The 22,371-nt window shown below is 36.1% G+C and overlaps 1 protein-coding gene across 1 annotated transcript; it reads right to left on the bottom strand.

The window, feature by feature from the left end:
• Nucleotides 1-6,536: 6,536 nt before the first annotated feature.
• On the bottom strand, nucleotides 6,537-21,458 carry LOC123549409 (negative elongation factor B-like). Its single transcript, XM_045337483.2, has 7 exons — nucleotides 20,441-21,458; nucleotides 18,212-18,314; nucleotides 15,148-15,243; nucleotides 14,168-14,356; nucleotides 13,254-13,433; nucleotides 9,956-10,075; nucleotides 6,537-7,573 (listed from the first exon to the last, which is right to left on the bottom strand). The coding sequence occupies exons 1-7, from the start codon at nucleotides 21,325-21,327 to the stop codon at nucleotides 7,436-7,438; spliced, it is 1,713 nt and encodes a 570-aa protein (XP_045193418.2). The 5' UTR covers nucleotides 21,328-21,458; the 3' UTR covers nucleotides 6,537-7,435.
• Between the last annotated feature and the right edge of the window lie 913 nt (nucleotides 21,459-22,371).

Raw genomic sequence — 22,371 nt, forward strand, 5'->3', positions numbered from 1 at the left:
ACGAAACAAACTCTTATGACCTTTGAACCCTAAGTGTGACCTTGACCTTGAAGCAAGCCATCCAAAACTTGCGCTCTGTACGTCGTCGTGATGTGGTGAACATTTGGTATCAAGTTTCCTTTTGAAATCCTATAATGGGTTCAAGAGTTACAAAGCGGACATGAAATTGCTAATGAACGGACAGACGCACAGACGGACGCACAGATACCGTGGTAATAACATAATATGTCTCTTCGGGCGTATGAAATATACCAGTTCAGTTACTGAATGAAGAATTGCAGAAGGAAGGAGGTCAGTATTTCAATCGAAATTATGCTTCCATGATGTAGTTGAAAGTTCAAAGTAAATAGATCCTTATTTTCCCATTTTTGTGCAAATTCTTGTAGAACAAGTGTTTTCATGTTTATACACCCCATATGGCAAATTTTGCAGATCGAAACCGAATGAAGGTGTTTATTGTATGTTTTACGTTAATTTATGATAGAACTTTCATGAAAAAGATAGGTGTAGGAAAGAGTGATGCTCTATAAAGATATGCAAAGAAGACCTGAAGTTGCCGTTTTTTATATGAAACAAAGGATTTAAATCACTGACTTTCACCCAGAACAGAGCCATTTACGGAAGAAAGAAACTATGATCTAAGTATACCAAATAATATATATATAGTTGTGAGTTAAAAAAATAAACTTCTCATAACATGTCAGGTCTTGCAAATTAGTACTGTGTCTGTTATGAATTTTCAGTGTCTGTTAAAACCTTGGATTTCCCCTTTTGGAGATTTATCTCGCTATAATTTCCCCTACCGAAAAGCACATTTGTTTCGAAAAAAATCCCCCCCAATTAAATAGCCAAATATATAAGAACAATACTGACTGAAATATGATTTTTATGATTATGCATATATAATAGTAATGCATACAGGAATATTTATCTAAATGTTATGTTTGTGATAATGCGTGAAATTGCAGCGATAATTTAATTCATAGGACTTTCTGGAAATAAGTTGAATATGTACATTTTTGAATAAGACCTGTATAGTTTAGTTCATTCAGATTGGTGCGTTGTTGTTGTTGTTCTTTCGAACAAATCGAAAAGGTTATTTTAACCTTCTCAGCGTTTACAGTATTTTATAAAGTTATTTGAGTTATTAGTGCAAGTGGATGATCCGGCTAAAAATAGGAAGAAAAAAAAGTAACATTTCAACAACTTTTTCTTATGAACCAACTTTTTCTTATGAACCGTTTTATGGATTTTCATCAATCTTGGTTTTTAGCATTATTTTAGGGCCTATCTCAGATTTGTTTAAATGGTGGCATTCGGGCCCTTTTCAAGGACTTCTATACCTAAAAATAGAAATCAAGTCTGGTCTGTTGCATCCTTATAAGGCCGTCTCCAAAATTAGGTCAAATTAGAATCCTAGGCCCCTTTTAGAGGCTACCGGTACTACATACCGGATAGAAACTTTTCATATAAATGTGAGGTTTACTATTTTGTACTATAGTAATCTGAAAACAAAATTATATTTCCCGATTTTCCATAGGAGACTAATGATTAATACGTGATAGCTGTGATCATGCATGTAATAACTTCAGTAATCTCAATAAGCATATATGAGCCGCGCCACGTGAAAATCAACATAGTGGCTTTGCAACCAGCATGGATTGGTTTTCTCGTGGTGCGGCTCATATGGCGTAGCTCACTTCTTACTAACTGTGGACATGTACATTGGTCGAGCGATAGTGGTGAAACATGGACTGTTTTTGTGTGAATTCCTTCCTTAGTACATTTACCAACATTAACATTTCTGTTTGACTAATATTTTGAAGAGGTATGTGTTTAAAATTGTTGGTTTCTGTGGGGCCATGTCTGACAAACTCCTACACAGACAGTGTGACCAATGAGTGTATGCTAATGTCTTTGTGTCCAGTCTGGGAACTTAGTGAACCTTATGTGTTGGGAGTGTGTCCGACTGGTCTCATTTTGCAAATTTTTATAAACTGATACTACATGTGTATGAAAATATTACTCGTTTTAAGAGTAAACCAAATTTTACTATCATGTAAAAAAAATATGTTAAATTCTTATGTGGTAACCTAAAGATATTTTTTATGACAGTGCAGATTATCATTGCTACCCAGACTCCTCATGATCTGATCATGGAGGGTAATCTTATTGCTCTTTTAAAATATTTTTCATTACTCGCACTAGTGTCGCGATTTACAATCTTCAGTATCTTATTGTGTCTTTTCATTGCAGTTTTTAATTAAAAAAGTTAGCAATGAAGCCGATTTTTAAAACTGTTGTGTAAATAATTGTTTGTAGCTTATGTCTATATAATGTCATAACAAATTAAAAGCATCATGAGAATGCCAGCTTTGTGACACTTAACACTTATATGGCTCTAGATAGAATTGTATGCCTGTGTGGTTTGATCAGGATATATACTACTGTTTACTATTCTTACAGTCAATATCATTGATTGGGTCTGTTAGTGGTGTGAGCGACATCACTCTGGTTTTCCTCATTGATAATGCTATATGATACAAAGTCCCTTATAATTCTATTTTAGAATGGCTAATATTATGTATTATATGTTTTTAATATCTATATGTGTATATTTGTAATGTATTGGATAAGACTGAAATAAACGAATAAAAATTATTAAAGAATGTATACAATAGGCAAATGTTTTAAATGTGATAATTGTGATCATGCATTGTATTATAACAAAAGCAGAAATCTGAACACAAATATAAGAATAGTTTTAGTGTTATAAACTTTGCCAGATTCAAGGGTTATAGCTTTTACATTATAGTATAACAAGTACTGCATGTTTTATAAAAACAAGAGGACCATGATGGTCCTGAATCGCTCACCTATCCCCACATGACCCAGTGTTGAACTGAGTATGACGTCATTATTTCTATTATTTGACATAGTGACCTAGTTTTTGAGCACATGTGACCTAGATATCATCAAGATAAAAAATTCTGACCAATTTTCATGAAGATCCATTGAAAAATATGGCCTCTAGAGAGGTCACAAGGTTTTTCTATTATTTGACCTAACGGCCTAGTTTTTGAAGGCACGTGACCCACTTTTAAACTTGACCTAGATATCATCAAGGTGAACATTCTCACCAATTTTCATGAAGATCTCGTGAAAAATATGGCCTCTAGAGAGGTCACAAGGTTTTTCTATTTTTCGACCTACTGACCTAGTTTTTGACCGCACATGATCCAGTTACAAATCTGACCTAGATATCATCAATCTGAACATTCTCACCAATTTTCATGAAGATCCGTTGAGAAATATGGCCTCTAGAGAGGTCACAAGGTTTTTTCTATTTTTAGACCTACTGACCTAGTTTTTAACCCCACGTGACCCAGTTTCGAACTTGACTTAGATATCATCAAGGTGAACATTCTGGCCAATAATCATGAAGATCTCATGAAAAATATGGCCTCTAGAGAGGTCACAAGGTTTTTCTATTTTTAGATCTACTGACCTAGTTTTTGACCCATGTGACCCAGTTTCGAACTTGATCTAGATATCTTCAAGGTAAACACTCTGACCAATTTTCATGAAGATCCATTGAAAAATATCGCCTCTAGAGAGGTCACAAGGTTTTCCTATTTTTAGACCTACTGACCTAGTTTTTGACCGCACGTGACCCAGTTTCGAACTTGACCTAGATATCATCAAGGTGAACATTCTGACCAATTTTCATGAAGATCCATTGAGAAATATGGCCTCTAGAGAGGTCACAAGGTTTTTCTATTTTTAGATCTACTGACCTAGTTTTTGACCCCACATGACCCAGTTTCGAACTTGACCTAGATATCATCAAGGTGAACATTCTGACCAACATTCATGAAGATCTCATGAAAAATATGGCCTCTAGAGAGGTCACAAGGTTTTTCTATTTTTAGATCTACTGACCTAGTTTTTAATCGCACGTGACCCAGTTTCGAACTTGACCTAGATATCATCAAGGTGAACATTCTGACCAATTTTCATGAAGATCCATTGAGAAATATGGCCTCTAGAGAGGTCACAAGGTTTTTCTATTTTTAGACCTAATGACCTAGTTTTTGACCCTATGTGACCCAGTTTCGAACTTGGCCTAGATATCATCAAGGTAAACATTCTGACCAATAATCATGAAGATCTCATGAAAAATATGGCCTATAGAGAGGTCACAAGGTTTTTCTATTTTTAGACCTACTGACCTAGTTTTTGACCGCACGTGACCCAGTTTCGAACCTGACCTAGATATCATCAAGGTGAACATTCTGACCAATTTTCATGAAGATCCATTGAGAAATATGGCCTCTAGAGAGGTCACAAGGTTTTTCTATTTTTAGATCTACTGACCTAGTTTTTGACCCCACATGACCCAGTTTCGAACTTGACCTAGATATCATCAAGGTGAACATTCTGGCCAATAATCATGAAGATCTCATGAAAAATATGGCCTCTAGAGAGGTCACAAGGTTTTTCTATTTTTAGATCTACTGACCTAGTTTTTGACCCATGTGACCCAGTTTCGAACTTGATCTAGATATCTTCAAGGTAAACACTCTGACCAATTTTCATGAAGATCCATTGAAAAATATCGCCTCTAGAGAGGTCACAAGGTTTTCCTATTTTTAGACCTACTGACCTAGTTTTTGACCGCACGTGACCCAGTTTCGAACTTGACCTAGATATCATCAAGGTGAACATTCTGACCAATTTTCATGAAGATCCATTGAGAAATATGGCCTCTAGAGAGGTCACAAGGTTTTTCTATTTTTAGATCTACTGACCTAGTTTTTGACCCCACATGACCCAGTTTCGAACTTGACCTAGATATCATCAAGGTGAACATTCTGACCAACATTCATGAAGATCTCATGAAAAATATGGCCTCTAGAGAGGTCACAAGGTTTTTCTATTTTTAGATCTACTGACCTAGTTTTTAACCGCACGTGACCCAGTTTCGAACTTGACCTAGATATCATCAAGGTGAACATTCTGACCAATTTTCATGAAGATCCATTGAGAAATATGGCCTCTAGAGAGGTCACAAGGTTTTTCTATTTTTAGACCTAATGACCTAGTTTTTGACCCTATGTGACCCAGTTTCGAACTTGGCCTAGATATCATCAAGGTAAACATTCTGACAAATAATCATGAAGATCTCATGAAAAATATGGCCTATAGAGAGGTCACAAGGTTTTTCTATTTTTAGACCTACTGACCTAGTTTTTGAACCCACGTGACCCAGTTTCGAACTTGACCTAGATATCATCAAGGTGAACATTCTGACCAATTTTCATGAAGATCTTATGAAATATATGGCCTCTAGAGAGGTCACAAGGTTTTTCTATTTTTAGACCTACTGACCTAGTTTTTGATGGCACGTGACCCAGTTTCGAACTTGACCTAGATATCATCAAGATGAACATTCTGACCAACTTTCATAAAGATCCCATGAAAAATGTGACCTCTAGAGTGGTCACAAGCAAAAGTTTACGGACGCACGGACGGACACCGCGCGATCACAAAAGCTCACCTTGTCACTTTGTGACAGGTGAGCTAAAAAAAAGGAAAAGACATAATTTACATCTTATTCTAACCAAAATATACGTCATTGGATGGACAAAAAAACCTATTTTTAACATTTCGTAACTATGTTACTTTTCTAAATTCCAAATTTTCTTCAAATACCTACAACCTTTCAGTTTCGTAGAGTAAAAGTATTGTGCCTTTTGTTCAATATAATATCCTCAAGGTTGTCTTGCCAAGTTGTTAAAATTACTGGCTTCAAATCACTTAAACCCCCACTGATGTGGACCCGAAACCTAGCAAAGGGTGTAGAATTCTTTATGTGAGGAAGCTAAAGTTCTAGCAACGTCCCCATACAATATGTAGTAACGCTTGATCTTCTTGTACCATCAAAACTGCCATTCATATTCATCTTAAATGACTCCTCTAAAACTGCTGCCAATTCAACTTTTTCTCATTAACCACTTGCAGTATCTTCAGTAAAACGAAGACAAAACTTTTTAAAATCGGCGAGGTTTTACAGGCGCTGAACTGTCCAGAAGTGTGGCGACCTCATGCAGTCCCTTTCAGGAATTCAATATATATATGAGTAAATTGACAATGGTTTTGTAAAATAATATAAATGTTTTAGATGCTGTTAAATTTTCATGTAAAACAATGCTTTCTTTCTATGATTTGATGATGTTCGAACTTTTTTCTCCGAAACATGGACCTAACTCTTATATGGTAGGCGGAAGAACCAGGGAGGCTTCTGGAAAAGGAGGTATGCGAAAGAACCAGGGAGGCTTCTGGAAAAGGAGGTATCTCGCACTATCCTCCAAATAAAATTAGCATCTGTCTGTCTTCTAGAGGAGTCATCCTTATGGGTTACCAGTAGGGACTACAAATAAGCCTAAATACAAACAAAAATTTGGGGTTTTTTCTGGAACTGACAAAAAAACATTTTTACATCTATTTGTTGCGGTAAAAAGTACAACGAACTCTATAAAGCAGTATTTATTTAAAAAATGCTGGAATAACATATTTTGATTGTAAACAACTGCTCTACTCATATGTCTTAGTTACATTTTCCTTGTCTTCAAAATAATATTAATATATTCACCATTTCAACAACATCCCCCTACAGCATTTGCCAACTTTGATTAATTCATAGAACTAGAAGTATGTCCATAGGGCGATGAAAAATTAGGACATAAAAGCGTGTCCCTTGAGTGACTGCACAATATATTAGTAAGTATATAAACATGTGCACTTTGGAAAGGTCTTTTAACCCTTTTCATGCCAGACACGATTGATTCTGCCTTTGCGACCAGTGTAGATCATAGTCATGATAGACCATGCAGTCTGATCAAGATCTGCACTGTTTGCCATTCAGTCAGTATCTTTTTGGTAAGCACACCTTTTATCCGTTTATGGCACTGTCCAAATTTAAAGATGAACAAGTTCATTACAAAAATTTAGCAGGGTTAAGTTTCTAAAGAAATAAACTCCTGGAATGGTCCCATTTGATTATACATGTATTTCATATAAACTGACAACTCTACTACCAAGCCATGAAAATCACTTAATGCAGACTGACCATGAAACCTAATGCATAACAAATTCAATACTTTTTTCCCATACATTTTGTTTTTTTTCCTAGGTAACACAGTCTGGGCTAGTTTGCTGATCAAAATGTTGTATGAAGATTGTTTGTGATAGTAAACTGAGATTCACTGATATCACATAGACGGCTGATGTTAAGGCAGGTACATTCTGACATTAAGGCAAGTGCACCCCAACATAAATAGCTGGTGTTAAGGCAGGTACACCCTCATATTATAATTGGTGTTGGAGCAAGTATATCCTCACATCATAACTAGTGTTTGGGGCAGATACATCCTCACATCATAGCTGGTGTTGGGGCAGGAACGCTCATCAATGGAGAATCTAAACGTTCAGCTGGAGTTGTGGGACTTGGTTGGTATGACTCAATCTTCTCTACAAGAGTGTTGTATGTGGTATGGATCATATCGCTGTGCTGTAAAACAAATGAGAGTTGGTATATTTTTGCATCTGAGAAAAAGAAATCAGTAATAGAAATCAATTTTTTTTCCAGGGATACAAAATGTAATTCTTGTCATAAAAAGACTTTCTTAGACAACTATTATGCCTCAGATTGATTGCCAATTGAAAACTAATGTTCAGTATAACAAAAGTTTAATAATCTTTAAATGTATTTGTATTAGAAAAAGTACTATCTTAGGGACTAATATTTATTTGTCTACTTCTATCAAAAATTGTGTCAATTCATTTCTTTTTCAATATAGTAAAATAATATTGCACTGCTTTTTTTAATCCTTAGTGGCCCTAAGTCTCTAACCTGACCATGACTATTAAATTAACCTTGATTGTATGACACACTGAATCATGAATGGTCTTGTCTGGGTTAAGCATATAAAAACATAAAACAGGTCAAGTGCCCCCATTTGAACAAATCTGAGGGGACCTAAAAATGATTCTACATTATAAGTTTGATGGAAATCCATCAATCATTTCATGAGAAGAAGTTGTTTAAATGTTTTCCTAGTTTAAGCTCTAGTGGCCCCTAAAAGGGGTTTTGAAAGGATGCTACAGACCAAGTTTGGTGCAATTCTGACGAGAGAAAATGTTAAGTAAATTGCTGACAATGGATGCAGGACAACGGGCAATGGATGGTCCATCTGCCTATACTGATAACTCACCCTGAACCTTTGGTTAAAGTCAGCTAATAAAATAGAATGATCTGAAGTAAGTTGGTAGCAGTTCACCCAAGAAAAAATTCTGTGAAATTATATCAAAGTCAAATCAGCGCTTTCTGAGAATATTTTTAAAGTTTTTCTTTTGGTTGCCATGGTACCCAGAATTCTGCTTGGGTGACCTAGATTTGAAGAGATTTGGAAGGGGACCTCCCATGGAATATTCCTGTGAAGTCTGGTTTAAACCGGCATAGTGGTTTAAGAGGATATAGAGAAACTGTGGACAGACAGATAGATTACTGAGAGGCAGACTGACTGATGACGGACAACTAACAATACTATAAGCTCACCATGAGCACTTACTTAGTGTTCAGGTGAGCTAAAAAAAAAACAAAGAAGAGAAATGAAACCCCTTCAGGGCATAGACCTTCACTGTATAAATGTGTGAAGTTTACATCACTTTCCACAAATGGTTAAAGATACCAGCTAATATACAGTAACTTTCCATTAAGCGATCATGTTGTAAATGGGACAACCACCAGACCCAACTCTACTTTGCAACTTCAACCTTCTTTTTCAATAATTAATGAAACCCATAAAGTAGAGTTACAAAACCTGTGCAGTGCATGTCAGATCATGAAAGTAAAGAAGAGCATAAAGTTTCAATACATTTGTACTAGTATACAATCGAAATCAAGACAAATGCAGAATGTATCCTAATGATACTCTGGAAGATCAAAGCTGTAATATACACAGAGGTGTCACACTGTTTCACACACACAAGTTTCTAAGTGGCAATGCAGATTTTCTGACAGACATTTAGACAGCAGGCCCAAGAATGACCTAAAAGCTGCGATGATAGCATAATGTAGGAGATATGTCACACTAATAAATTCTAGGTTATATGGTTTAGTGCTAAAGAAGCCCTTCCAGACATTACAGGCACTGGTGTGCACACAAGGTACTGTAAATTAAGGTCAAAATTTCGCGATTTTGAAATTTTGAGTATGTTCACGAGGCTTAATATTCCCAAAATTATAAAAAAATGTCACTGCTTGAATTTAAATTATACTAAAGGTGAATATTTATGCGAGGATTAATTTTCATGAGATATTGGTCCTCGCGAATATAGCGAAAATTAAACCCTCGCGAAAATTTCTACTTTTACGGTAAGTTTTATTTTAAGTCTGCAAATCATAAAACAATACAACGTAAGCTCTAAATGAGCACATTAGCAGACTAAAAAACATTGAGCAGAACCTCTGACTTTCCACAAGCCTACTATAGATATGGCCCAAAAACAGCACCTCTGCGCAAAGCTCTGTATTTGTTACCACACTATGTCTTTGGTAACTTTGGTAACTTATCTTTTTACACATGCTATATTCAGCAATGGTGTACAAATATATTTATATATATATAATGAACAACTAAACTTGGAAGTTTTTTTAATTCGATATTCATCTTATATGATATCTGACTGATAGAAATGGTTTATTTTACCAGGGATATACTGGACAAGATTGCAGAGTTTGAAGAGGAACAGTTTGCAGGAACAAAAAGAGATACAGAGGCCATATATGGCCTACTAGACAGCTCCCTAACACGATCACCTTAGCCACGGAAGGACCTTTTTCTTACATCTGAGCTACCTGATTGAGCCCTACAATGATCACAGAACTTACCCCTTGATTAGGTTTTATCATTTCCATGATGGCAGCAAGTTTATCTTGTGGAACCCTCGGATGGATGTAATATACAAGTCTCAACATGTGACGCAACACATTCTGTTTAGACAAACCAGACTGGAAAGACAATTCACGGTACATTGTTTAGGTAATTATATACACACAAACACAGACTTCAGTGACCTTACTACTTTAAATTTTCTAATAGGAATTCAAACCCTGCAGGCCTTTTCTGCACCTTTTACATGAATTTTCCTGTAAGGTAAAGGTAAAGGTCTTCTTTATTATAGTGTCACCCCTATTGAAAGGGCCAGCCAATTTGGCTTATGAGACACCTTTATTGTGCGTATCAATTACCTCCTAACTCCTACCACTATGCCAGGCGCCAGGCAGATAGAAGTCGGTAACCATTCATCTAACTAGCTCGCGGCTCACGAACCAGCCTTTTCGGAACAAGTCTAATGACAAAACATCCCCATGGGGCTTGAACCTTCGACCTCCCAATCCTGAGGCGGACGCCTTAACCACTGGGCCACGGTGACCAGTAACTATAACTGAATTTGATTACCTACTCTTGTGAATTTGTTTAAAACACCACTGGCAGGGAATTTTCACATTTTACACACTGGGCTTTTTTTTTCTTTTGACAGCAGGGAGTGTTCTCCACTGAAAATTTCAAATTATGCAGATTTCCCAAAAAACTGACTTTAAATCAGGATTTTTACTTATTCTCGTCCAATACCGGTCTATTTACCCCCAAATAGCACAGCCCACTCCCTTCTTCTGAAAAAAAAATCCCTGACACTTGTAAAATGTAGAATTGTTACATACACTCAATCTCTACTTTCAAACAAATCAAGAATGGACCTCACAAAACTATTAATATAGAAAGATTATTACAAAACAAAGCTTCTGTGAAATCAATTAATTTCTTGGCTACAAAATTTTTGGTTTAAACTTAATACACAGGGTATAACAGATTTTCAGCAACATTTATGCTACCAGTATTAAGGCATCCAGGCATTATTCTAGGTTTTCCAGATAGATGTTACGCCATTAATTTCAATTAAACAGAACTATCTCAAGGATATAATACATGTGGATTTCATATAAACGTTGGGACAGTTGATGTATTTAAAATGTTAAAGAGTTTTATTTGTACGTTATGATTAAATTTCAATCTTGTGCCAATCAAAGAAAAGTAGTTCCAAATAAATATCAATGATTTAACACTAAAATAGTGTTTTATTACAGAATAAACTAGAAATGTCACAGGAGTGACAAATACCCCCAACAATCTGGTCTTGTCACAGAAGAATGGCAACCATAAGAAAGACATGGCCACAAGAAGGTGCAATTTAAAACGAACTTGACCTGTATTTTATGATGTTACACCTGTATACCAAAATGTATCTAAATCTGTGAAGCCTTTCGTGAGTTACTGTCCGGCAACTATGAGTTTGGCAAATTTTAAGTTGGAAAGGGGCCATAACTACATAAAACTAGATGCCCACGGGCAACATGTCGAGCCCGCCAGCTGTCAAAAGGACTGGGAGTTGCAGAGGATGCTCTGTCTCATTGAGGCAAACATTTATGCCAAATAAAATAAAGATTGCAAAAAGTTACAATATAAGTTATTTGTAGTAACAACAAAGGTAAGTAAATCTTGAAAAAAAAAAAAAAAAAAAGTCCACACAAGAATCCTTACCAGTAGAGATAGGTCAAAATACACCTCAAAATAGAATGTAACATGCATGTTGTACTACAGAAAAGTGGTCTTGAATTTTCCCTACGACCAGTAATAAAAAAAGTTACAATATAAGCTATTTATAGTAACAACAAGGGGAAGAAATTCTAGGTTCTTGTGCATGACACTCCGTCTCATGATGGTGAACAATTGTGCCAAGTTACATCAAAATCCCGCTATGCATGAAAAAGAAATGCTCCAGACAAAGTCATTCTTGTATCTGACCTTTGACCTCTAAGTGTGACCTTGACCTTAGACCTAAGGACCTGGTTCTTGCGCATGACACTCCGTCTCATGGTGGTGAACATTTGTGCCAAGTTACATCAAAATCCTTCTATGCATGAAGAAAAAAATGCTCCGGACAAAGTTGTCATTCTTGTATCCTTTGACCTCTAAGTGTGACCTTGACCTTAGTCCTAGGGACCTGATTCTTGCGCATGACACTCTGTCTCATGATGGTGAACAATTGTGCCAAGTTACATCAAAATCCCTCCATGCATGAAGAAGAAATGCTCTGGACAAAGTAATTATTGAACTTGACCTTTGACCTCTGTGACCTTGACCATGAGATAGGAATCTGGGGTTTGCACATGACACTCCGTCTCATGATGGTGAACAATTGTGCCAAGTTACATCAAAATCCCTCCATGCATGAAGAAGAAATGCTCCAGACAAAGTAATTATTGAACTTGACCTTTGACCTCTAAGTGTGACTTTGACCATGAGATAGGAATCTGGGGTTTGCACATGACACTCCGGACAAACAAATCCGGATGAACGCATGCACGGACGCACATACACCGAACAGCCATTTGGACAACTATGTCTTCACTTCTGCAAGAGGGCTCGACAAAAAGTGGTGGTTTGTAGCCAAAGTCAAACATTAGCTGTTTTATGATGTTACTTCAAGTTTCAAACAAATGCATTTCGTAATAACTGAGATAGAGTGAAAATGCATCAAAATTAACCTTAAATTCTAAGTAAAGGGGGCATAATTCATGAAAAATTGGTGTCAGAGTTATGCATCTTGTGTCACATGATGTGGGGGATAAGGTGGAACACCTAATTTAAGTTTGAATCAAATCCATTCAGTAATAACTGAGATAGAGTGGAAGTGTATCAAAACTTAAACCTGAAATTCTAAGTAAAAAATGGGGGAGAATAATTTATGAAATATTGGTGCAAAAGTTATGGCCCTTGTGTCATATGATATGGGTGATGATGTTGAACAACTATTTTAAGTTTGAATCAAATCCATTTATTAATAAAACCCTTCCAGGCATATAGAAGTTATGAAGCAAAAACCAAATATCTAACCTTTGACCTTGAATTGTGACCTTGACCTTTGACCATCAGGCATAGGTGATGTGTTAAACACGTCATCTGGTCTTGAGGAATAATAATGTGAAGTTAAATTAAAATCCTTCCAGGCATATTGATTTTGGGACAGGACGCGACGTAACATGCCAAACTTACTCCTATATAGCCGCCCCCCCCCACCCCCCCATCCCAACATGTTTGGTGGGGGTATAATTATCTGGAGCTTACCTTAAAGAAATGGCCGAAAACCACTTCGCAGAAGTCCTCGTGAGTAAATTCCTCTGACATTGAGATCAGGTAGGATACAAGAGAATGTAGAAATGTATCATCATAGTGTCGCTCACTCTGACAAATTGTCAGGTTTGGTAAAATCTGACAAATGGCAAACTTGTCACGATTTCTGCATGCCTTAAAATATAAAGAATCAAAAATTGAAAAAGAAGAGTCCATAAATAAAATCTTTGTACTATTTCCTTCAATCCTAACAATGTAAATAATCTGTCATAAAACAACACATAATCCTGCTGAATATATTCCATACAGGTTATAAAGGACAACTTAATAAATAAAAAGATCCTTGAATTATACTAAATAATGCAAAATGCTTGCACTGTTTCTTTGGTTTCAAGTTCCCTGAATGTCACTTTACAACAAAATTTAAGTTAACAACTCTGTTGACAGTAACTTTGCTCCTATATGTTTCACCAATACCATCATCTTTCAACATAAATTTTCTCATTTCAATTTTCTGATATAGTTTCCCAATAAGCAGTCAGAAATAACTTTTGTTTGGCCACACTGACTTCAACTTGCTCACTCAGCAATGATGGCTAAGGCACCTTGGCCTACTTGATGGTTTCATCATAATGGCCTATACTAGTACACTGATCGCTTGAAATCTTTGAAAATTATGAGCATGTAGTTTATCTCCTTGCAATCTTTACATGTAGCAATCAAGGTGTAAATGCATAATCCACTTTAGTTTGATTTGTCTACCACTGACATTATACTATACTCGCCTTTCCACAATGCTGAAATCAACAACTGTTAATTCTATTGTAGATAAATGCTATACCCCTGAAACCTAAGTTGCCAAAACTGACAAACAGACAATGGACATGTTTAAAGAATAATACACATACCTGTAAGGTGTAATACAGAGCTGTCATTGCTGCTACTTCACTTTCTTTGATGAAGATCATGAACAGCTGTGATGGTGGGCGTGGCACTGGGTGTGGTTCATCAGGGAGTCGTGATAGTACAGGTCGTGTCTGATCGTCTACCACAGTTCCAGCTAGGGTGGGCAGAAACTTTGTGACCAGAACTGGTTCCTGAAAAATAAAAATTGCTAATATTCATGGGGAGACTAATTTTCTTGGATCTGTGTTTGTGTCAAAGAGAGAAGGTTCACTTTTGCCCAAAAATGTCCAAAAACATGAAAATCCCTAAATGGTGTGAATTCCAAGTTTTCTTACATCAAGAAGTATTGCTTTATCAAAGCGCATGCAACATTTTTACAATTTATTCATTACTGAAGAATATATCTGATGTAAATGAAAAAAAAATGTTTTAACATTTTGGGGTATGGGAAACCTTAAGTTTTTAACCAGTTTTGTCTGGGCACAGCTGTCAACCACAACCATAAAATGACCATAAATTCAAAGACAAATCAGAAGCTAGAGTTATGTAATGTAACTTGTCCTGGGAGGTCATCTCATGACGCCAAAGACATCAAGTTTGAAAGCACTTGGTCAAACAGCTTTTGAGAAACCCCCTTACATACAAAACTTTAAACCTAAAATTCTAAGTTAAAAAGGGGGCATATTTTTTTTACAAAATAGAAGCTAGAGTTATGTAACTTGAACAGGGAGGTCATCTAATGATTCAAAAGAAAAGTGTGAAGTTTGAAAGCATTTGCATGGTAGTTGCTGAGAAACCTGCTTACATGCAAAACATTTGTGACATGAACTCTGACAAAAAGGTGACATTACAAAAGCTCTACTATCTGAAAAATTTCAAAAAGTTGAGCTAAAAATTAAACTAGCTTTTCTAACATGACAAGAATGTTACATGTATTCTGATGCACATAAAAGCCATCATTTCTACATATTATAACACCTACCAGTTTTGGTTCCTTAAACACTTGACTGTCAATCATATCCCAAGCACCAAGTCCAAGCCCCAACATTCGTAACAACAGAAACATGTCTGAACTTTCCTATAATGTAAACATTCACAACAAAATGTAAGAAGCTGACATGATATGGAGTCGAAGATAGGAAGCTGATATGATATAATATTATATTCAAAGCAACACATTCGATCAAAACAATAATTTTGCAGTATTCAAACAGTCACAAATTGTCAATACAAAAATATTCATTTACAGTGTTTTTTGTGCTGTTTTAAAGTCACAATTCAGCTCCCATTCCTTCTCCAAAATGTAAATTCCCTTGTATTTTTTGACAAAACAACCCCTTTCTTTTTAAATATTCAAACTCTTAAGTCTAAGATATGTGTAAGCCATACCATTTAAAACGCATTACAATGTGCTTTAAAGCATTTTCTTCAGTGCAACATTATATACCGGTACATGAAAATTTTTACTTTTACTGAAATAATTTCGGAGATATTTTCACTACCAACATTCCTCAGAAACTGAAAATAAACACTAATTTAACAATTTACTATTTTCCTACTTTTCCCTAGAAGCTGTAAAACTGAAAGATGATGGGTTTAATAATCAATATTCAAATAGAAGATTTTTTCAGACAATCATTCTGTACTTCTTATTTTACAAGTAATGAGTAATTCTGTAAATTGTTACTGTCATTTGACTGGCAAAGGCAGCAACAACTCCTAAAATTCTAGGAATGTGAAAAAGCTCTTCGGAGTTAAAATAGTTGGAAATTTGGAAAGATCCTAGACTTATTAAAATCATTTTCAAATTGGGTTTTAAACAAGCAACATGCAAAGCTGGTAACGCTGATCAAATTTATAAGGCAACACCTAATGAATAACTTAGTTGGCAAGCTAGCTTAACTGCCTTCATAGCATACAGTCAACATCGTACTTGCGACCACCTCTATTAAGCGATTTTTGTATTAAACGACCGGTCAAAATCCCTCTCGAACGTTTTCAGTACATAAATTCATTCCATTAAACAACCTTTTTATTAAACGACTAGTGACAACATTAATGTAGTCCCGACAGGTAAAATATTCAACAAAAGTATCTATTAAGCAACCGGGTACTAAATTCCTGACGGGTTTTTCTTCACATGTGTAATTAGCGAGTAAGTTCTGCACCTGCCTGAATGCAATTAACCTTTCATTGTAACAGTCGAACTGACGAACAATCCAGTCATAATTTTCAGTTTGTGAAATATATGTACATGTACTGTATGTTTGTTCATGATATATACAGTTACATTAACAGTTAAAAATAACTTTTCTCTTCACCTGCCTGAAATTCATTTAGAGACCATTCCATTAAAAGACCACTTTTTCACAGTCCCTCGGGCGGTCTCTTAATACGATGTCGACTGTAGTACCCAGTGTCCGACAAATCAATCGCCCGGAGCCCGCGGGCTACCAAAAAAATACTGGCGGAAGCCCGCCGGGCAACCATAAATTTGAAGCATCAGTAGCCCAGTAATTGTATAATTTACAAAACTCCCCAACAAAATCATCAACATCTGGTCGTTTACTCGGTTGTAGCTTGCAATAAACAACTTTCCATGTGTACTGATTAACGGGTCGTAAACCGTCCTATTAGTTTAACCCCGCCCATTTATCCATAATTTCAACGGTGGCTGCAGAAGCAGTCTCCGCCTACGATTATCAAATATGCAAACTATCGTGGACTGGTCTCCGCTCGACTAATCAAAGTCGACCGATTTAACGACAGTAACTGTTAATTATGACCGACGTACCAGTCAAAATCTCTAAATTCAATCGGATCCTCTCGATCGTACATTACCGACGATTGATTATGATAGGTACCACGCTTTCACTGCTTCGACAGTTCAAAGGCTGGGAACCAGAGTAAAATGAATCATTTAGTAACATGTCTGTCAGCATGTGCGAAAAACACGTAAAACATAAAAACTGTCTATTTACTACACGAGTCTTTTGTATAATGCCGATTTCTTTGGTCAATACCATTTCATGATTATGTGAACATTTAACTAGAGATTATAGAATGTTTATAGAATGTACAAGTACTCAAGTTGATCTCAGTATTGACAAAGGTCAGGTGGCAGTATCATTGATTGGTCACCCCTTCCCCACCCTAAGACCCCTGATACCACCCTGAAAAAAATTCTGACATTCTCAGGTGTTCCTTAATATTCCCACCCTACAAGACCCCTGATACAATTATCCTGAAAAAAAAATTCAGCTATCAAAACAGTAGTTTGATAGTCGAAAAAAGAATTGCAGGGTTGTATCAGGGGTCTTGTAGGGTGGGGATATTAAGGAACACCTGAGAATGTCAGAATTTTTTTCCCGGTTACATCAGGGGTCTTAGGGTAGGGAAGGGGTGACCAGTCAATGATACTGCCACCTGTGAATATAGACAGTGGCTTGCAATTTAAATACATTTTGTGAACATCTAATAATTTGTGATTACCGGTATAGAAAGTATAAATACTCAAGTTGATCTCAATACTGACAGAAATTTACAATTTTAATATTTTAAGACTTTTAAGTTGTAAACTAAGAGATACTTGTGTGAAAATGTTTCTTTAATAAAATGTTGTATTAACTTCAACTTGTACTTCTATATTATGATTAAAGAGAATGAAATGTTTATCTTTGTGTTTTTAGATTTCTGTTATTAACAAAATATTGTTAAAGACCAATTTTATTCTCACATCTCAGTAAGTCGGGTACGGATAGAGCAAGTTAGTACTTTCATGGTTAATTTTCTGGGCAACTACAAGTAAATGCTGGGCTACCAGAAAAAAATTCTGGTAGCCCAGTGGGCTACCAGTAAAATTATAAATTTGTCGGACACTGAGTACCTTAACTGCCTCAAGGCAATAAATCTGAAGTAAGGTGTCAAGAGAAAGACCTTATGTTGTAGAACTTGTAAACTTCTCAAACAACCTTTCAGTGTAACAAATGTGTATTTATATACTAAGCCAGAAAAAGTACCTTAAGATGTGATTTCAGGCTACTTACCCTTGGTAAAACATCATTGTTAATGCAGTGTTGAAGTGCCTTCATGATGGAGAGTGCCACTGTGTTTAGGGCATAAGGATCACAAAGAATCATTGACAGATCTCTGTAAAGAAAATGTCAACATAGTTAATTGCATTCTATGTAATCGACAAATAACCGTTCACATGATTATTGCATAAAGCCATCACACACTTTCACGTGTAAAACTCATATTCAGGGCATAAAAAATTCTATGAAAGCAAGTCCTCTTCAAGACGAGTTTCTTGGAATATTCACTTGCCCTGCTGTAAATTGTACTTGTCCTGCAATTCATTACAGAAACATTATTTATACATACCTATTACACTAGTGACTGTGTTTATCTTAAAGTCCTGTAAGAGAAGTACATACCTGACAAAATGCCTTCATACTGACCTGAGGATGATAAACAAGTTTGCAAAGTTTCAACACTATTGCACTTCTAGTATTCAAGTAAAGAGGGCATAAGCAAAAACTTTAACCCAAAAGCTCCTATTTTCTAGTACAAAAAATGGCCAAAATTCTTACAAAATGCAAGCGTGAGTTATGTTTCTTGGAAAACCTACCCATCTAACTACAATAAATAAGGATGCAAGGTTTCCAATACTTATACTACTCAAGAAAAGTAGAAAGGTCTACACAAAAAATTTGAACCAAGAAATTCAATTTTTTAGAACAAAAAGGGCCCTAAATAGTAATTCAGACAAAATGCAAGTGCGAGTTATAGCAATAGGTGTGCAAAGTTTAAAAGCTATATAGTCCTTACAGGGATTTTTTAAGGCTGATTTTTGGGCCGAATATGGGCCCCATCCCAATTCCAAAAATTTGCTTATTTTCCCAATTCTGCAGTATAAATTTCCCAAAAAATCTGCCCAAAAAAACACCCAATTTTTAGGTAGTCTCAATTCAGGTTTCCAAAACTTTCAAAAGACAAAAAAAAAACAACACATTTGATGTGACTTACAACAGTCAGGGGTGTAACTGTTTTAAGTTATGTAACCTATTTCAGTTACTTTTTCAAGCATTCTGTAACCTGTATTAGTTATAAAATATAGTTAACTCAGGTAAGTTATTCAAAAAAAGTCTTTTTGCTGTTCTCACAAAGTGACCTTTAAAGTGAAATTAGTAGCAAACTGAGGTTAATCAAATTCCCTTTAAGTCTGAGCATGACCTGATAAGCATAATGGGATAATAATGAGATATTAAGAGTTTTATAGCTTTAAAGCTTTTGCGTACGACTTTATCAGCCTTGCGTAAAAAATTCTACTGCACAGCTGGGAAGATAAAAGGTCAAGGATTCAAGATATAACTGCATTAGTCTCATTCAAAATGAGGAATTGGCACAGGAGGGCTTTGTAATATTTCATGATAACTGAAACAAGTTATGAAAGTTTAACCAATAACTCAAATGGGTTATAAACTGCGATAACTTGAAACAGTTACACCCCTGACTGTACAACAAAAACAAAAATTAAACAATTCTGAAATAAAGGTTGTATGACAGTAAAACTAATTTTATGGATTTCCCAATTTTCAGGTTTTACGTGCCATTTTTCCCAACAGAATGGGCCCCGGACCCCAGGTTTGAAAAGGTAAAAAAAAATCCCTGCCTTAGTTTTTGTTTGTTTGTTTGTTTTGGGTTTAACGCCGTTTTTCAACAGTATTTCAGTCATGTAACGGCGGACAGTTAACCTAACCGGTGTTCCTGGGTTCTGTACCAGTACAAACCTGTTCTCCGCAAGTAACTGCCAGAGCTTTTTCCCCCTATAAATCTACCTCCGGTAAAAGGAGGTAATCCCAATGCAAAAAAGTAAGTTTTTTTCCCAAAGTTGTCGGTGGCATTCCCAAATTCATGAAAAAAAGGCCTGACTGCCAACCTCTCCACATGAATCAGAGGTGGAGGACTAATGATTTCAGACACAATGTCGTTTATCAAATAGTCACGGAGAACATATGCCCCGCCCGAGGATCGAACTCGCGACCCCGCGATCCGTAGACCAACGCTCTTACCTACTGAGCTAAGTGGGCGGGCTGCCTTAGTTTTTGAGAAAAAGCTCAAGCCTGAACAAAAATCTTAACCAGTGCCAAACACAAAACTCTTAACCAGTGCCGATGATCATATGATGACAATTCTATGTAGATTTTCAACAAAAAGACAAGCTAAAAACATATGTGAGACCTAAAAATTGTTGATTAAATTAGTTATCTTACCCAAGTACAAATTCCTGTCCTCGTTTAATACCATCTAAGAAACCTTGCAACTCTCTAGCACGTTTGGAATCCACAAACTTCTCCCTAATGCAAGCATCTACACACCATGTAAACTTGTGACATGGATCAACTGCACATATGTCATTTACTTCTTGGTCATGTAAAGACATTAACAACTCAGCTCTAAGTGTACAGTAATGCATGTTCCTTGTTCTTAGAAACAAAGTTCGGAGAAATTGTAGCACCATATCATATAGTCTAACACTTTTTCCAACCATGTGTGTGAGTTTTTGAACTACTTCTCCCTGTCGTCTCGCTTTTGGAGACATTAAAAAGAACGTTGAAGATGAATTCTCATGACTGAACAAAGTGTTTTCCTTCTCTCTTATGTACTGCGACAACAGTGGTGAAACCTCGTCTCCAAACAGTGCCTGATTCTCTTCCCATATCTGCCTTTTCACTTCTGTCGCTGCCTGTGAATAGAGTTCCTTGTCATCAAGGATCTCTTTCAAGTATACATCTTTGATTTTTGGTAAATTTTTCAACATGTTCATAATAACAGGTCTTAAAGATGCAACTTTAATTACACAAAAACTTTTTTCTAACATTGTCTCGATCTTTTGAAATCGTTCTTTATCTTCACCATTTGCAACATCATTTATTTTCTGTATCAACTTTTCTCGTACTTCCTCCAGGACAGATTGGTGAAATTCATATCTTTTAACACCGTGTAGGTCCAAAAAAGGTAAAGCAGGTTTAAGAGAGGGCAAAAGAACACCGTTTTCTTGTTGAAATTCTTCAATAGCAGCTAGTGGATCTGAGCAGTTTGTGAGAGCTTCACGAAGATGGTCTCCGCCAGGGATACCAAGCGGTTCTAGGCCCGACATGTCTTAGTTTGCAACGTACATTGAAGAATATATATTCTTAAATAAACTTTTTATGAAATTTATGTAGAAAATGGAGAAAAAAAGTTAATTTTTTTGGAAAAACAAAAAAGGCAATTCGTTAGCACCTCCAAAATGAAGAGTTGATAATAATTAATTCGTTGACGACTAAAGAATTTGTCACGGAAACCGACCAGAACGCGGAATATTACAGAAACTTGAAGTACACCTGTACTGATCACAAGAAGTTCTATTTTACTTTAATATTTAAAGACGGATAGCATTCAGTTCTAAAACATACTGGTCCATCTAGCAGTTGGTAAAGCAGCATAAAATCCATCCATCCGTGACAGTAAATGGAATAGGTTGTTGAAAACCATTTATCTCTACTTTAACCAAGTAGATATTTACATCCTTGCTTTAGCATATTTCTAAGTCTAAGTCATACTACAGGTACATTTAAGACACTATCTTGTATATTGGGTTTTAACTTGCACCAACATAGTTCAGGTCACATGGAGATTTCTGAAGGAACAGGCAATAAAAAATCTGGACACACAAGCACCTTGATAGTACAAGCAACCTGAATGGCTTCTTCATATGACAACCTGAGAGGGGCTCAAACGCAATGAGGTGAGGGGCATGTGATTCAAAGTCAAGAGACCTATACTAGGCAGCACTCGGAGGCTCCTAACATTCCAGTTGTCTTCTAGTGTTGTTAAATGTTTTAAAAACTTACCCTACAGCTGCTGTAAAACGAGTATGTTTAAACTGAAACAGCACAGCAATAGCCAGAAAATAAACAAGACAGTCATGCTGGCCTTTAAGTCTCTACTAAGACTAAATGAATACAGATGCAAACTGAAACATATTTTTCACTTGAAATTATGCACTTTTTATGAGGCAGGAATTAGGAATTCAGAATGAACAAACACCGTCTTATAACATTTTAATGGAAACAGTAATATGGATTTTTGTAGCAGTTTCTGTCACTTCAAATAACGTCAAGGCTTTTTGAAAAAGTCACGTCTCACGAAAAAGCTTCAT

Source organism: Mercenaria mercenaria, chromosome 15 (genome assembly GCF_021730395.1).
Source record: "Mercenaria mercenaria strain notata chromosome 15, MADL_Memer_1, whole genome shotgun sequence".
NCBI lineage: Eukaryota > Metazoa > Mollusca > Bivalvia > Venerida > Veneridae > Mercenaria > Mercenaria mercenaria.

Bases quoted from the DNA above. Each gene is read 5' to 3' on its own strand.
- LOC123549409 (XM_045337483.2), bottom strand. From the start codon at position 21,327: ATGTCGGGCCTAGAACCGCTTGGTATCCCTGGCGGAGACCATCTTCGT. The intron at 18,315-20,440 runs GTAAGATAACTA...TTTTCTTTACAG, and splicing joins GGACAGGAATTTGTACTTGG to AGATCTGTCAATGATTCTTT. The intron at 7,574-9,955 runs GTAAGTTCTGTG...TTTGTTTTACAG, and splicing joins TGATAAAACCTAATCAAGGG to CACAGCGATATGATCCATAC.